General features: G+C 46.9%; 1 protein-coding gene and 1 long non-coding RNA gene across 4 annotated transcripts in view; one reads left to right on the top strand and one right to left on the bottom strand.

Annotated features, from left to right (window-relative positions):
* The window catches only part of MALT1 (MALT1 paracaspase), a 368,173-nt gene extending 351,556 nt beyond the window's left edge, over window positions 1–16,617 (top strand). For all 3 annotated transcript variants that reach the window (XM_068251272.1, XM_068251271.1, XM_068251270.1), the window contains 4 exons: window positions 6,827–6,967; window positions 10,084–10,241; window positions 13,415–13,540; window positions 14,770–16,617. In XM_068251272.1, coding sequence (XP_068107373.1) covers window positions 6,827–6,967; window positions 10,084–10,241; window positions 13,415–13,540; window positions 14,770–15,222 — 878 coding nt within the window. In that variant the 3' untranslated portion in view covers window positions 15,223–16,617. The remainder of the gene's footprint in view (window positions 1–6,826; window positions 6,968–10,083; window positions 10,242–13,414; window positions 13,541–14,769) is intronic.
* Window positions 6,588–16,630, bottom strand: part of LOC137530035 (uncharacterized) — a 119,699-nt gene continuing 109,656 nt past the window's right edge. Inside the window, exons 3-4 of the long non-coding RNA XR_011023646.1 lie at window positions 14,598–14,687; window positions 6,588–6,945 (exon numbers count right to left, since the gene is read on the bottom strand). This is a non-coding gene — a long non-coding RNA (uncharacterized lncRNA). The remainder of the gene's footprint in view (window positions 6,946–14,597; window positions 14,688–16,630) is intronic.

Below are 16,630 nucleotides of genomic sequence, written 5' to 3'. Positions count from 1 at the left end.
CCGAATTTACGTAGCACCGCCCACAGGTATTCCCATTCAACTGAGTCGAATGCTTTTTCAGCGTCTAATGACGCTATTACCCTCTGGCCCGTATTAGAATGAGAGGCGACAATATTGGTCAGCAGTCTGCGGATATTGATATCCGTGCCCTTGCCGGGCATAAAGCCCGATTGATCATGATGTATCAGCTTAAGAATAAATGTGTTTAGTCTGGTGGCTAGAATTTTGTCCAGTATTTTCGCGTCAGTGTTTAGGAGGGAGATTGGTCTGTAGGAAGAGCATTTGTTGGGATCTTTCCCTGGTTTGGGTATCACTATTATTAGGGCTTCTGTCATAGAGGGCGGCAGGGAGTTCCTATCAAAAGACTGTTGAAGGGTAGTTTTTAATTTAGGGGCTATTAGGTTGGGATATTGTTTGTAAAATTCCGTGGGGAATCCGTCAAGACCTGGGGTTTTACCTGTCTGCATACTACCAATGGCGTCTAAAATTTCGTCAAGGGTGACTGGAGCTTCTAGTGCTTCAGTGTCCTCTGCTATTAGTGTAGGGAGCTCTATTGCTTCCAGGTAGCTTTCTAGGGCTGCAGCGGATTTTTGGAGGCGGCTAGAGTATAATTTAGAATAAAACTGGAGAAAGGTATTGTTAATTTCTTCCGGATCAGTGATATTACTGTGAGATTCAGTGCATATTTGCGGAATTATAGTAATATTACGGAGGTCTTTAGAAAGCCAGGCCAGCATCTTCCCGGTGCGGTCTCCATGTTCAAATACCTTTTGTTTCAGGTCTAGTAAGCTCTTTTTGGTAGCATCTATTCTATAGAGTTCTAGGTTTTGTAGTGCTGATTGCCATTTTTTATAGGTATTAGTGTCTGTGGTGCTAATAAATTCTGCCTCCAGGTCTGAGGCGATTTTTTCCCTCCATTGTATTGAAGCATACACCTGTTCTCTGGCGAGTTTTATAGCTCCAGCATAGTGTCCCCTCAGTACTGCTTTATTAGCGTCCCATACCATTTGAGGGGAAGTAGATCCTTTGTTTTCCTCCCAGTACTGTTTTATACGTCTCTTAATGATGTCATCTATTGTAGGGTCAGCTATCCAATGCGGAGATACTCTCCATACTTTGTCCCCTCGTTTTTTACTCCCGTGGAACACTACTTCTAAGGGTGCATGGTCAGATATACCTCTGGGCAGGAAGGAAGAGGCTTGAACCAGGGGGAGCATTTCGTTTGAGACAAGGGCCAAATCAATTCTGGAGAGGGTGCCATGAGAGGTTGAGTGACAGGAATAAGCTTTAGTATTGGGGTGTTTTCGTCTCCAGGCATCTGATAAATTGTATGCATCTAGCCAGTGTTTCAGTGCTAGTGTATCTTTGCTAGAGGGCTTGAGTCTGTCAATAAGAGGGTCATGGATGAGGTTAAAGTCGCCACATATAATGAGTTTTTGAGACGGCATTTGTGCTGTGATGGAGATTATTTTATCAAGAATAGAGATATCTGCAGGGGGCGGTAAATAAACGTTCACCATTGTTAATTGTACTTGATCGACAGTGGCATTTAAGACGATATATCTGCCACCAGGGTCTAGTTTAATTTCGTGTAGCTGGAAAGGCAGGGTTTTACTGATGAGTATTGAGACTCCTCTGGAATAGGAGGAGTATGTAGCATGGTACGCGTGTGCTACCCAGGGCTTTTTAAGTGCTAGTATTTTTCCTCCTGTAAGATGCGTTTCCTGCAGGAAACATATGTGGGGTGAGTGTTGTTTTAGGAAGTTAGCTACTAATGTTCTTTTTATTTTGGATCCTAAGCCCCGTACATTCCAAGATAGCAGTTTGATTATAGACATTTATATGATATAGATTAATGAGTGAGTATAGGATAGGTAGTAGTATCCGTAATTACCGTCTGGGGGAGGCGGGGGGGGGCGGGCAGAGGGCAAGGAGGGCGAGAGAAGGTAGGAAAAGAGAAGAGACAGAACAGGGTACATAAAACGTACAACAATATATCCCAACAAACCCCCACCCTACATCCTGGAGAAAAACAACAAACATCCAGGTGTTTTGAATCCCTAAACGAACCTGTATACTAGAGAGCCTTCAGTCCCAAAAGAGGACTGGGTTATTAACTCAAAAAGCGAACTAAAAAGAAAAGAGGGGGGCGGTAGTGGCCAGGGCAGAGGTCCGCTACCCAGCTACACCCAGTTGTTATTCTGGGGGTACGACTTGTGTTGGAGAGGTTGGGGGAGAGAGGGGGAGGGGGGGGGAGGAGGGGATCATAGGTCATTCCTAATTCCATATAGTGATGGGATATACCTTTTGCGTATTCCGCAGGCAGGTTGAGTAGTTTAATTATAGTAGTATATAATACCCGGAATATCTAATTGTATACACAGTATATAAAGTTGTACCTTCCTGGCCGATTTCTGTGCAGGTGTCTGGGAGAGAGGAAGCTGATCCCGCACAGAAAAGGGCATGGATAATCATATAATTATACCTTGCGCTCTAACCATATCATGACATGGTACTCCTGGTACATCTGCGGAGTTAGCGAGGGAGCTGTGTGTAGGAGGTGTAGCCATAAGGTTTCCCCCAATATTGCATGTATCCCCAGTACAATATTGCTATAAGCATATAAGGATTGTGCAACCCGGAGGGTGGGGAGAGGGGAGACTGCAGGGCTGTATAGCAGGGAGGGAGACATCTGGTGAGTATTTAGTATATGCATTGTTTCCTATGAGATGGGGAGGGGCTGGTGGTTTATTGAATATGGCCGTTTTTTCTTTTATCGGGCTAGTACCTAGTACACATAAAGTAGAAACATATACATAGTATATATAAGCGGGTTAACTCGGCCCAGTGGCGTAGCTAAGGAGCTGTGGGCCCCGATGCAAGTTTTCCAATGGGGACCCCCAAGCACTCTATACATAACAATTGATACGGCGAACCAAAACCTGCCAATGGCAACTACAGTGTTAGAGGTACAAGAAGGGGACAGGGAATAGTTTGTTAATAATTACCACTATTCAAATTATCTATAGAAGTGAATATTATGATCACAGGACCAATAGAGAGCTAATACTGTAGTTGAGGGAGGGCCCTTTGGGGCCCCTCTGGCCCAAGGGCCCCGATGCGGTCGCTACCTCTGCACCCCCTATTGCTACGCCCCTGACTCGGCCTACCGTCAAGTCCCGTGGTGGAGCCTCGGCTATTTATGTAGTGGGATGTTAACAGTGCAGTAGAGGTAGCCACCCGGGGAGTGACAGAAGGCCTCAGCTCTTCCAGGATCATAGCAGAAAAATACCATATTACCGTTATATCATCACGTTCCCGCAGGAACAGATAATAAACGAGTCGGCAAGTTAGAAAAAGCGAGCCATTTTTAAATCGAGCGTGAGCACCGCGCCAGGTCATATCTGTGGAGCTGATTGTAATAGCGCTGATCTACCTTTGGTGCTATAACACCATCTATTGGAGGATATCAGATATGGTAATGTTTAGTGTAGACCTCAGTCTCAAATATCCGAGCTTAGCCGGAGCATATCAGTGTAGGTCGTTTCACAGAAGGCCAACCAGCCTGTAGGCAATGTCCCAGCACGGCGCTTCGCTCACTGTGTGTATTGAGCCCCCAGGGAGGGGACATAGAACTCCCTGTGCAATTCGGGGTCAGAGATCATAGGATTAATATCTGTAAAAGTGGTTGGAGGAGGGGAGGGGGGGGGGTTTAATAGTATTATGGAAGGAGAGGGGAGGGGGGGGGGGGGTAGGAGGAGAGGAGAGGGGTAACGGGTGGTTACAGTGTTCATATTAATATACAGTTAGTCTTAGCAGATAGAGTACATAATGAAGTCGGTAAAGCCTGTAGGCTGAAATATCCAACATCTCAGTATTGGCTAATGTGTGAGACTCCGTTCTATGCGTCTAAAACTGCATAGGTCGTTAGTTAGAAATGCATTGAATTCGTAGTAAACTAAATAACCATAACAGATAACAATTAACAAGCTAGCCCCGCTTAAAGCGTGTGTCCGATTGTTAACTCTATAATCCCGACTGAAGTAATCTCCTGACTGAAAGGAAAACAATGACACTTAAATTCAAAAGGAGAGATTAATGGCGCAGGGCTGTACCAGGGAGTGTTCCCTTCTGTCCGTTGATGCGCCGCTGAGCGCCAAATGTCCCATGGTCAGCAAGGAATAATTGTAGTTTGTACAGTACTTTCGCCCTGGGAAAGTAACCCATAGAGAGAAAATAGAAACCTGTTTGTAGTGGTCATGAGGTAAAAGTAAAAGTACTGTCTCGCTCAAACGCTGCAGCAAGTGATCATGTCTGAACTTAGGATCGTAGCAGGTGTCGGACATTTTTGTCAGTTCATGCTCGAGTAAGGCAGGTATTTATATTCCATGACCATAGCGTATTCAGGTATAAACAAATGATCCATTATAACGAGAGCCTTCCCCAGGCGTGGGACTAGCAAGCTGGTATGAGGTGACATATCAAGAAGACTGTGTTGAGCATAACAGCGGTATATTCCTCTTAAAGTTAACTGAGGTTCCACGTGTAAAGTGCGCCATAAGATGAGGAGGCACGCCAACAGTGAAGGATTTAGGCCCAACAGGGAAATCAAAGTGCTCCATGGAGTTGCCACGGTAGACGTGGCTGCTTTAGCGGGTTGGGCTAGTCAATAAGCGAAAAATAAAAATAAAACAGAAAATTACTTATCTGGTTGCTGTGCAGGTAGGGTCTTTAGCCAGGTGGAGACCTCTTCTGGGGTTTCAAAAAAGATGGTGGATTCCCAGTCCTGGACTCGCAGTTTCGCGGGAAACAGCATAGCATATTGGATTTGGCGTTCCCTCAGCTTTGCCTTTACTCCTTGGAAGTTTTTCCTGAGTTTTTGCGTCTCCGTTGTGTAATCCGGAAATATCATCAGGCGTGCGTTACCTAGCTTGAGATCTGGTATTTTCCTGGCTGCAGCAAGCACTTTGTCCCGGTCTCTATAATTGAGCATGCGGAAAATTAGCGGCCTTGGATATGCCCCGGGGGGGGTTTTGCGTGTCGGGATTCTATGTGCTCTTTCGACGACAAACTGCGAGGAGAACTTGGCCTGTGGCAGGAGGTCCTTGAGCAGGTCTTCTATGTAGGCTGGGATGTCCTGGCTCTCCTCACCCTCTGGTAGCCCCAGCAGGCGCAGATTATTTCGCCGATTCCTATTTTCAGCGTCGTTTGCGCGGGCTTCGAGCTGGGTGACTCGCTTGTTAATATTAGGGACGTCTGCATCGTGTCTCCTAATGGCGTCTTCTGCATCCGATGTACGACGTTCTAGATCTTTGGTACGGTCTCTGATTTCTGCTAGGTCTTGACGTAGAAGACTGAATTTGGCTTCGATATGGTCCATCTTAGTGGTCAGGGCAGTTTGGCAAGACTTGATTGCCTCCAAGAGCTCGGCTGAGCTTGGTGAGGGGAGGGCAGCCTCCTCGCGGTCTGCCGCCATGTTGTCTGTATGCTCTGGCTTGTTGCTGTTTGTAGCCTTGGAGCTGGAGGTTGTAGCAGGCTGGTTAGAAGTCGAGGGAGCGTTATCCGGCTTATCCTTTTTCCCCTTGCCTCCCATCTCTTCGTAGGGAGAGTAGCGCCGGGAGAGTTTTTGAGGACGGGCCGGGCCCGGGGAGTATGAGCGGGGTGGTAAGGCCTCGTCGTTTTCCTCGGCCGGTGCCGTGAGAGGTTTACACCAGTCCTCCAGGGTGGATCAGTAGTTCCACTGCAACAGTTTGGGCGATGTTCTGCGTTGTTAGCAAGCCGATGGCTATGGATTAGAGGAGCTGGGTAGCGGAGCTCAGAGGAGAGACGTCCACTCCGCTTGCCATCTTGGCCACGCCCCCCAGTCACTCATTTATATCTAGCAGAACAGCCCCAAAGAACACAAAACGATTCCGCAATTCACCAAGTGCAACATTAAAAAAAAACTCTATGAGCCCTTTTCCACTGCAAATCGCCATTGCAATCGCATTGCGTTTCTGATTGGGATTTTCAGCAGTTTAAAATAACACATTTTTTTTGTACGCTTGTCATTATGTGCGGCGTGACTTCAATGTTTAAAAGAGAAGGTGGCCGGGCTTCATACCACATACCACATCACCACAAGTTTTGCAATTTTCAAGCTCTTCCATAAAGTATACTCTTGCACAGGACAGAAGGAAAACACAGAGAAATGTGTGTATTTAGACAGTTTAGCCTGTCTAATTCCCCCTCATCTGTGACTAAGGGCAAGTTGTAATTTGATCCCTCAGCTGTGTCCGCTCAGGAATCTCCTCTGCCACGGCAGAGCAGCTAAATTGTAAACACAGGATTTTAACCGCCTTCCATGAAAGCAGGAAGTAGACGTATTGCAGATATATTGCAGGAGTTGTATGAGCTGAAACAAAGAAATGTTTATTATGATGTTGCTTATCTTTTACAGCAGAGAGGAAGTTTTGAGTTCAGGTCCGCTTTAAGCACAATTGCACAAAAACTGCAACAGGTGGTGTGATTAATGCTTTGGTAAAAATCGCAACGGACCCTATTGCCACGGTGGAAAAGGGGCATGGCAGTTACAGTGTTAATCACGGTGCCCCTGCCATTTACCAGGCATTGAGAAAGTGCATGCGATCAGCATGCGGGTAGTAGAAGTTAGCGATCTCATCTGGATATAGTTAGCCATTGGATGGGAAGCAGTCAGGTCCGTACCACAACTTGATGTCTGTAATAAAAGCTTATTTTTTCCCAAATATGCCCCCTGCACCAGACTTTCTGTATACGAGGCATATGGTAATGTTCATTCTTGTTAACTCTTTGGTAATGCCAACAGACATGGGGCGCTGCCAGCTCACAAAAGGAGTGCAAGCTCTTGAGATTCGCAGCAGCTTGTCGGCCAGAAGGGCATTGACGGATCCGATCCAGCCGAAAGCCTGTTCGCCAGAGCCCCACCTACAATGGGCAAGAGCCAATGGTAAGCAGCAATACTGGTAAATCATTTAAACAGGTCTGACGCCTAGAACATATTTACTGTCCTACCTGTAAACAGTACTCCAGGCATGCGGTGCATAAAAGAGATAACAATTCAATCCACTTACATAGTTAAAGGGATACTGTAGGGGGGTCGGGGGAAAATCAGTTGAACTTACCCGGGGCTTCTAATGGTCCCCCGCAGACATCCTGTGACTTTAAAGTCTGAAACTCCAGAAGTGAACTGGAGGCGGGGCCGGAGCATCGGGGAGTGGCTGCGCCAACACAGGATGTCTGCAGGGGACCGTTAGAAGCCCCGGGTAAGTTCAACTGATTTTCCCCCGACCCCCCTACAGTGACCCTTTAAGTGAATGCATATTTTTCTACAGTTAGTATATACAGAGGCGTTGCTAGGCTCCTAAGAGATCTGGGGCACTCCAGATGGAAAATGGGTGTGGCCACACACCAGAATGTGGGTGTGGTCATGGGTGGAACCAAATGTACATGAAGTTAGCAGCGGTCTAAATAGGCCTGCCCAGCAAAATGTTGGATGAAACCTCCTCTCCAGTAATACAAAAAAAAAAAAAAACAATAGCATCCTACCTAGTAACAGGCAAGTGTCCCTGTGTCTGTGCGTGTGTCAGTGCTTTTTAGCACTGCGCATGTGCAGGGACAAGACGCAGAGACACTGCCGAGAGCTGGAGGAAGACAGGGCTAGAAGGGGCGGTCGTGTGTTTGCGCGCGGCAGGTGGGTGTGCGTGGCGGTCATGCGTGCGGTGGGCATGTGCGGGTAGCTCACGCGCGGATTACTGACAGACCTAGCCCGTTTTCAACGGGCTAAGGTCACTAGTATCACATAAATAGGCAGTGTCAATTAAACATAACTAGGCAGAATTACCTGGCTTCTGTGCTGACTGGTCTGGCTTTCTGCTGGGCGGACTGGGCCAGGTTATCTGGCAGACTCCCCCCCCCATAGCATTCCCTGACCTTCTAGTGAACCCCCACCCATGCTCCTGCAGACCTCCCATTGAGGCACCACAAGTCACAGCATGCCTCCAAAGAAGAACAACAGCTCCCTGCATGCCCCCATAAAGGCATCACAGAACGTAGCATGGCACCACAGCACCCAGTATGCCCACATAGAGGCACCACAGCACCCAATATGCCCACATAGAGGCACCACAGCACCCAGCATACCTCCGATTGATGCACCACAGCTCACAGCATGCCCACCATTGAAGCACCACAGCTGACTCTGCTTGGGGGACATCCGGGGCACTGCAGAATAGATCCGGGGCACGAGCCACTGATCTTTGGGGCTAGCAACACCCCTGAGTATATATACCTCTTTCTGCTCATGTAATAGGCGAATAGTCAGAAATACATTTTCTTCAGCTAAAATAATCAATTTGTGGTCGTCTAAGCCAAAAATCTAGAGTGGGCACAGGTGTCTTCCAACAGCATTGGCGATCTGGGACAGCTCACTTGCCCCCAGTGGCTATTGTGAATTTGGTAACGTCCTTTTTTTGGTGTTCCTGCCCCAGACTATAGGAGGAAATCAGTCATTTTACTGATATTCTTCTAGCAGCAATTTGCAGTGCCAATATTTCTGCGGCGCCCATTTTGCATGTACGCATTTTGGCATATGTCCCCTTTCAAACCTCTAAAGTTAACCTATCCTTTTACTGTTACTGAACCCAACCTACTCCAACACTAAATTCCTTCCTGACACAAAACTGTAGTTACCACCGACACTAAATCTTTGCTGGGCAGGGAACTCTAATATTACCCCCAACACTAGATCTCTTCTTGACACTTAACCCCGATTAGCCCTTTGCCGCTAAATCCTTCCTAACAGCTAACTCTAATCACTCCCCCCAACACTAAATCCATTACTGACACTTTAACCCAATCAGCACCCAACACCGAATCTCCTCTTGACACCTAAACTCTCTTGTGCATAGGTTTACCGCACTTCTCGTGGCCCAGCATCTGCCTCCGTTCATCTACAAAAGGCCACGGTTCTAACCAGTGGTCGACAGGGAAGGTGCAGGTGCAGTATGTCTGTGGGAGTACCCGTGCATTCCCGCGGGAAGACATAGCCGAAGTGCGTGCCCTCTGACCCGGACATACTGCACGCGTATGCACAGTATGTCCGCTTGGGCACCTGTGACCACACCGGCTTAGTCTTCCTGCGGGAGTGCTCGTATTCTGCGGACATACTGGGGCTGTGCCGGCCCTTGCTTAGAAGTGGGACCATTTTTAGATGATCGAAGGCAGACGTTGGGCCGGGGGAGGCCCGGTAAGCCTGTGCGCACACGCGGCGTCAATTACGGAATTAATTAAAGGCTAAAGTATCCTTTAAGAGGCTCTACAGCGGTTAAAGTGAAGATAAGAGTAGGGACATGTCGCGCCACTGGTAGAAGGTAATGTATGACGCTACCCCTGCTCTGCACCTTGCACAGGACCATGTTAAACACACTGTGATCTTGGAGGGGTAAGAAGGGGGCCTGGCCGGCGGAGTTTTGCAGGGAAGCCCCACCACGTTCACATTACACCCCTGCTCCATACCCTGGTGGGGTCTCTGCTTCTACTGTGTTGACAATACTTTTTTATGGTCTCTGCATGCAGGGCCGGTGCTATAATAGAGGCAAAGGGTGCATTTGCCCCGGGACCTTGACCTCTGCTGAGGCCCCCCACAGCGCCGACCCTGCTCCATTCTGCCTGCTCCCTGGGGCCCTGCAGCTATAATGGCAGCCATAATTAACTATAAGTATGGGCGGGAAGGCAGCGGCTGTACTCTGAGACACGCTGTCTCCCTCTCACTCTATGACCCGGCGCATGTTTACAAATGACGCACCGGGTCATAGAGCGAAAGGGAAACGGCGTGTCTCAGAGTACAGCCGCTGCCCGTCCGCTCACCTGCCGGGACTAATAGGTATTTATGGCTGCTTGCAGGGCCCCGGGGAGCAGAGGGGAAATAGCGCGCGGGGGAGGGAAGCTTTGCGCTGCGGGGCCCCAACGCTATAGTTTGCCCCAAGCCCCCTTAAACCGGCCCTGTCTGCATGTGACATGAAACCTTATTCTGATTGCCATCCTTCTCTTGTACATCCACCACAGAGCTGCCAGAGAGCATGTGCATCGAGTTTGACTGCGGTGTAGTCGTCCAGCTGGCGTTTGCTGCAGAGTTCTCCAATGTTATGATCATCTACACTCAAATTATCAGCAAACCCGCCAACATCACTGACTGCACGACGAACGTCACAGACTTTCCATTGGTGAGTGTGTGTTGTCTTTCCTAAGTGTAAGCTGTCCTAGCAAAGGCCGAGGTCAGGGGTTTACAAATGATAATGACTCAATGGGGAGATTGGACTTCCAACATCAAGCACAATACCAAAGAGAAAGAATGGGATGTTTGCTCATATTACTACTTCACTCCCTCGGATAAAGGGGTTCATCCTTCGGATCAGGTGTTTTGTGGCTACACTTGTTACGGGTGTGAAGATCATGATGGGCACACTTGCTTTATGACCCATGCGAGATGGGCCTCCAGGCTGTGAGGGTCAGCAAGGGAAAGGGTGTGACACACTGGAGGACCCATCAAAGTTTTGCTGGAGGGCCCTATGATTTATAGTTACGCCCCTGTCTGGGCAAGTTGTTGGGGGAGGAATGAAGGAGGATTGACAGTTATAGCGGGTGTCACACTTTAATGAGCATTACACCTTAGAGCCTACATGTCAAACTCCAAATCTGCCCCTTAGAGAGCCATTAAAGAGACTCTGTAATAAAGTTCCACTCAAGAGGGGGAAGCCTCTGGATCCTATCGAGGCTTCCCCCGTCCTCCTCCGTCCCACGGGGGTCTCGCTGCAGCCCACTGAATGCACAGCCGACAATTTGTCAGGTTGTGCAATATTTACCTTTCCTTGTCCCAGCAGGGGGCGCTGTTGCGGCTCTCGGCTCGGAAATAGGTGGAAATAGCCGATCTCAGTCGGGTCCGCTGTACTGCGCAGGCACAGGAGACTTGCGCCTGAGCAGTAGAGCGGCCCAACAGCGATGGGCTATTTCCGCCTGTCTCCGAGCGGAGAGCCGATACTGAGGCTGTGCTGGAGGCGGGAAGGTAAATATTTACATGCCCGCTGTTTGGAGAGGCAGCAAAAGACCACCTTGGGACACAGGAGGACGGGGGAAGCCTCATTAGGATCCAGTGGCTTCCCCCTCCTGAGGTGAGTACCCCACAGAGGAATTTTTTATGGTTACAGATCATCTTTAAATTTGGCCCTCAAGTGGTTTCTTCACTTCGTATTATGTTTGGCCCTCTGTAGACCGCCAGGGAAGTAGAAGTGAAGCCCTAGAACACCAGGGAAGCCCTATGGGGGGAGGGAGGGGGAAAGCACTAAACACTTGGGAACTGTATAGGGGAGGGTGTGTCCTCTAGACACCAGGAAACTGTATAGGGGAGGGTGTGTCCTCTAGACACCAGGGAACTGTATAGGGGAGGATGGGGCCATTAGACACCAGGGAACATCATAAGAGAGGCAGGTGTCACTGGACATAGAGGTTGGCCCGTGACTTAGTTCCAGTGTACAATTTTAGCCCACTTTGTATTTGAGCTTCACACCTCTGCCTTAGAGCCTTATAGATGTACTGCATAGCATTGCACACTTCTGCTGAAATCTAATCAAGACAGAGTGGGCAATGTTGTGCAAAATTGATTTTTCCACAATGAATGTCTGATCAGGGAGGGAGCAATCTCTTGCCTTATTGATCTGTTATGGACTCTTGCCTGATGCATAGCTTTACTGAGTGCAAGAGCTACAATAACAGATATTGCCTGCAGCGCCATCTGCTGTTAGACTCTGTTATTGTAGATTTCAGAGAAAACTGGAATTGCATATCACGGCCGTTTCCACGCACATTTTTCACGAAAACAATTACAGTTATGAGTTATCACGGTTTAGTGAATCAAGCCCTATCAGCGTTTGCTGTTTTTTTTTAAGTGCTGGCGATTTTGCAAATTCCCCTAAAAGCGCTTGTGTAATGATTTCCTATGACAGTGTTCACATGTAAGAGTTTCGATTTCATTACAATTGCAAACGCGCTACATGTACCATTTTCTGAGCACTTTGGCTCAATGGAAGGAATAGGGAAATCGCAAAGTGCTTGAAAAAACGCTTTGTATAGCAATTTCTTGAGAGCTTTTATGAATAAATACATTGTATTTATTCATTTCCGGGTTAAAGAGTTCACTTCCTGACTGATGTCAGGAAGTGAAAAAAATTATCGCGGAGCAAAAGTGCTTATAAAAGCGCATTTCTAAGTGCAATTCGCAGGGAAAAGCTCTTCAAAAATCACAGTATAAATCACTCAGCGCTTGTGATAGCACGGGCAATTTATATTGTGAACAAAGCCTTAAAGTACTTGACAAATTACATTTTACAAGTAGTAAATTGGTGCTCACTGGGCAGGGCACAGGTAGGACAAGGAGCATAGGGGTGACATGGTGGATTGATTGGTACCCATAATTGTGAAAGACATACAGTAGGTACATTTTTGTAGTACAGCCTGGCAAACAGAAAGCAGGAGGGGTCTCTACTAATGTCCCTTATAATGTCCCTGGCAGAGTAGTGGCTATTGTCACTGATTGTGTAGTAGTACCAGGTAATGTCCCTGGTGAACAGTCACTGTCCTTGGTTATGTTGTGGGTACGGTTTCTTGCAGCATCCATACTGTAGTGGCCACTGTCCTAGTAGTATGATAGAAATATCAATTGTGCTATAGTTCAAATGTTTTTTTGTGGTATGGTGGTTCATGTCCCAGGTTGCCCCCGGTGTAAGATTCCCCATTGTGTAAAGCTCCTTTAACCCATTTAGCAGCCAATTTATTTAGACGCTTGCAAGTGCTCCAGGTCAACTTATTGTAGCACATTTTTTATTTGTTACATTTTTTGTAACTAATTAGTACTGCTGTAATGTGTATTTATGGCCACTTGTCACTAGAGGGCAGTGTGAGACAATAACAGAAGACTTCTGCTTTCAGATTCTATAGTTTCTGCTAGCAGCAGAGAGACATCAAAGCATCCCAAGAATTTACAGCACAACCAGTCCTGCTGGCTGAGGTCAAAAGCGGTGCACTTACCTCAAACTAGATAATTCCTTTGAAACTGCTAATGGTTTGAATGCCCCCTCATTCCACCCCACTCCTCCCCCCCCCCCCCCCAGGCTGCAGTGGTAAATATCCATGGTGTTATTTGTGTTACTGTCCCAGGAAATGATCCTGGTGGTATACTGGTTATTGTCCCTGTTAATGGTTTTTGGGACTCAATGAAAATGAGCAGAAATTTTCTGTTGAAATATTGTGATTGTATAGAAGATTATTATGTACATGTATATTTTGATACTTTTGGATAAACCGGCATCTTCCTCTTCAATGAATGCTCTTTCTTCCTCTTCAGGAATTATATGTGGACCCCAAAGACAGCAATAAGTGTACCCCAGAGGAGACCGGGAGTTTCTTGGTCTCTAAAGAGCTTCCTAAGCATTGTGTGTTCACTCGCCTGAGCTCACTGCAAACACTAAAGGTCTGTATGAAAATGGTGGAACCTGGGAGGTGTGTGTGTGTGTGTGTGGGGGGGGGGGGGGGAAATGGCTACAAGCGTATGCAGAATACTTGCGTGGAACAATGCATCCGAGCCACACTGCCTTCACTACGGAACTCCACCCCACAAAATTCATACTAGAAATTTCCAGAATTCTGTGGAACGATGTAATGGAGAGTAGAACTTGTAGAAGAAATCAATGGGGAAGAGGCACTCTCAGGCTGGGAGCACACTTGGCAGTGCAGTAAAGGTCGCGTTTTGCAATACAGGTAGTCCCCGGTTAACGAACGAGATAGGGACTGTATGTTCGTTCTTAGCCTGAATCTGTCGAAATCTGCCTGTGTAGAGGGGGATCCATTTTTCTATTGCCTGCCACTACCCCTGCGTGTATCAGGATCCAGATCCGTTGCATGAAAATGCAGCACATCCGGACCTTCCGTTCAGGTTTTGAAAATGGGTCCCCGCAAACGTAGACGGATCCGTTTCTTTTATGGGTGAAGATAGCTGCTATCTAAAACACTGGTATCTGTGGCTCCGGTTTTGATCCGGCCTGAAAAACGGAGCCACGGATATGTTTCCGGACCTAGCATGAATGAGCACTTACTGTAGATGATAGTGACCATTAGGGATGGTCAATCAAATGCTAATAGTTCTGGCTCACATGTATGTTTAATGCAAGTTGTATTTGGCAGAAAGCACATTTGATTGACCCAATTCCAAGCTGCAAGCATCATTAATGGTAAGCTTGATATGCCTGATTTGGAGGCATCACTTGGGGTTATGTATTTAACAGTGGAGTTAGGCATCATTTTGGGGAAATTGTATAGAATAAGGTTATTTTAAGACGGTAAGGGTCAGGAAAGCATCAAGCTCGTCACAAAGATTAAAGGTTAGAGTTAGGCAATGTGGGGTGGATAATAGTCAAAACCAACAAAACAGCCACATTGCAAACATGCTGTATAGTAGTTACAAAGTGCTGGTACTCAACGCACCACCAACAAATTCACTTGTAATTCAAAAATGTTTAGACTATACTGACCTCTGTGGGGAGCAGTTTGATTTGGTCTTGGTCACCCCGTGAAGGTTAGCAGTGAACCATGTACGAACAATTGGTAACAGGTCATCTTAACTAAAAGAGAAGAATCAGAATCAAGCCCAGATTATTTCCATAATTTTGTAAACCCCTCATGTATGTTTTTTTTTTCCCTTAGGAAAACTTGACCTTCACAGTCTGCCTGACCTACACATATGAAGGAGTGGAAGACATGGTGGAAGAAAGGCGGACAATTGATGTGGGAAAGCCACTCATAGCAAAATTAGACATTCATTCTGGACTGCGGCCGTCGTGTAGACAGCTCGGTCATCTACCTCACAGTCCCTGCCACAGTCCGGAGCTCGCCTCTGCCGCCAGTGCTAGAACCTCTCATGTGTTCCCCAGCCACCATTACGTACACTCTTCTCTCAATGTCTACCATCCAAACCTCAGTAGCAGCGTGCAGCCAGAAGGCTACCATCAAGATGTCTTCTCAGCCTATAATTCTGGTGGCAGGAGAAGGTACTTCTCAGATACCAAATCACTCTATAGCAACGTAACATCATCCCACCAGAGGAACATTCCAGAGGAGAGCACAGATGAGAATACGGCCTTCAGCCATCAATTTTAAGAGTGATACTAGTACTTGATTGGTCTTTTTTGTTGTCGTACTAAAAATTGCCAAATCCCTTGACTTCTGCCCTATTTTTGTGTCATTGTCAGTATTCAGCATGGAATTTGGACATGGACATCTTATAGCTGCTCAAAACAGGAATTTTAGATACTGCATGGTCCTACCTTCTTGTGAGGGTTTGCTCCTCTCTGAGAACATCCATTTTCAAGATGGACACGGGAGGCGTAGAGTTATGATTATCTCCATGCACAGTGGATTTATTTCTCTGTAAAAATTTGATACAATCTTAATGTTTTTCACCATTCTTCTAGTTCATCTTTTGCCTCCTCCCTGCAAATCTCCTTCGATCCATGTGACGCCTCTCTCTGGATCTTCTGTCACTTCTGGATAGTGTAATGGTTAAGGGCTGTGCCTCTGCCATAGGAGAGTTGGGTTCAAATCTTGGCTCTTCCAAGGAATGGACTCCCTAACACTGATACTGCCTATAGAGTGAGTCCTAGTAGTTGTAGCTCAAGCGCTTTGAGCCCACCAGGAGAAAAGTGACACATAAATGTTATTTGTCTTGTCTTTCCATTGCTGTCTTATCCCTCAAGTCAATTTCCCTTTCCCTCTCGTCTTAGCAAATCATGGAAAGGGAAGCTGTATTCCCGATGGAAACATTGTGGCATTAGAAGTTATTGGCTATCGGTGTGTGCAGACAAATTACTCAAGAGTACATGAAGCCATGTACAGAAGCAGGTGCTCTGTGGACCAAAAGAATCAACTATGTTCATTTCAAGACACAGTTAATGAATGATCACAGTGAGTGCAGATTTGCTACTAGGCTCTCTGCTGAGCCCCATAGTCTGTCGTATGGGGTGGGGAGGACAAACAAGAGACACACAACAGTGCCCAAGCATCAGAGGGACACACACACAGTAGACCAGGTGTGCCCTTTGGTCAGATCATGATCTACCAGTGGATCACAAAGGCCTTCTGGGTAGACCGCACACCGCCCACCTGAGTAACATATGCATCGTACTCTGTCGCTTTGACTTGGATGAGCTTAGTGCAATATGCTGTCCTGATGTTTTGCACGCTTGTGTAGAGGATTATGAGCAAGGTGGCGAGCCATGCATTTACAAGCATTATGTGCTACTATATTGCTGGACACTGAGCATGATATTGTAAGCATGGTATTGTGACTATTTGGCCAAGCATTGCTCTATGCGGCTTGGGATCAGTGAATAATGGCGCACAGCACCGATGTATTATAATGGCGCCACATTGAATTGTGCTGTAAAACGTTATTTACCGTTATCACTGTAAAAAAATGGCGCATCGGCCAATTAAACAGTTGTAAGGTGAAATAATGGCGCCCAACACTGCTACCGCTAAATTATGTTTTAGGAATTTACGGGGAGTT

The sequence above is a fragment of the Hyperolius riggenbachi genome, chromosome 1 (genome assembly GCF_040937935.1).
Source record: "Hyperolius riggenbachi isolate aHypRig1 chromosome 1, aHypRig1.pri, whole genome shotgun sequence".
NCBI classification, from domain to species: domain Eukaryota; kingdom Metazoa; phylum Chordata; class Amphibia; order Anura; family Hyperoliidae; genus Hyperolius; species Hyperolius riggenbachi.
Note: the sequence above shows the minus strand (reverse complement) of the source record. Positions and strands in the feature narration are given on the sequence as shown.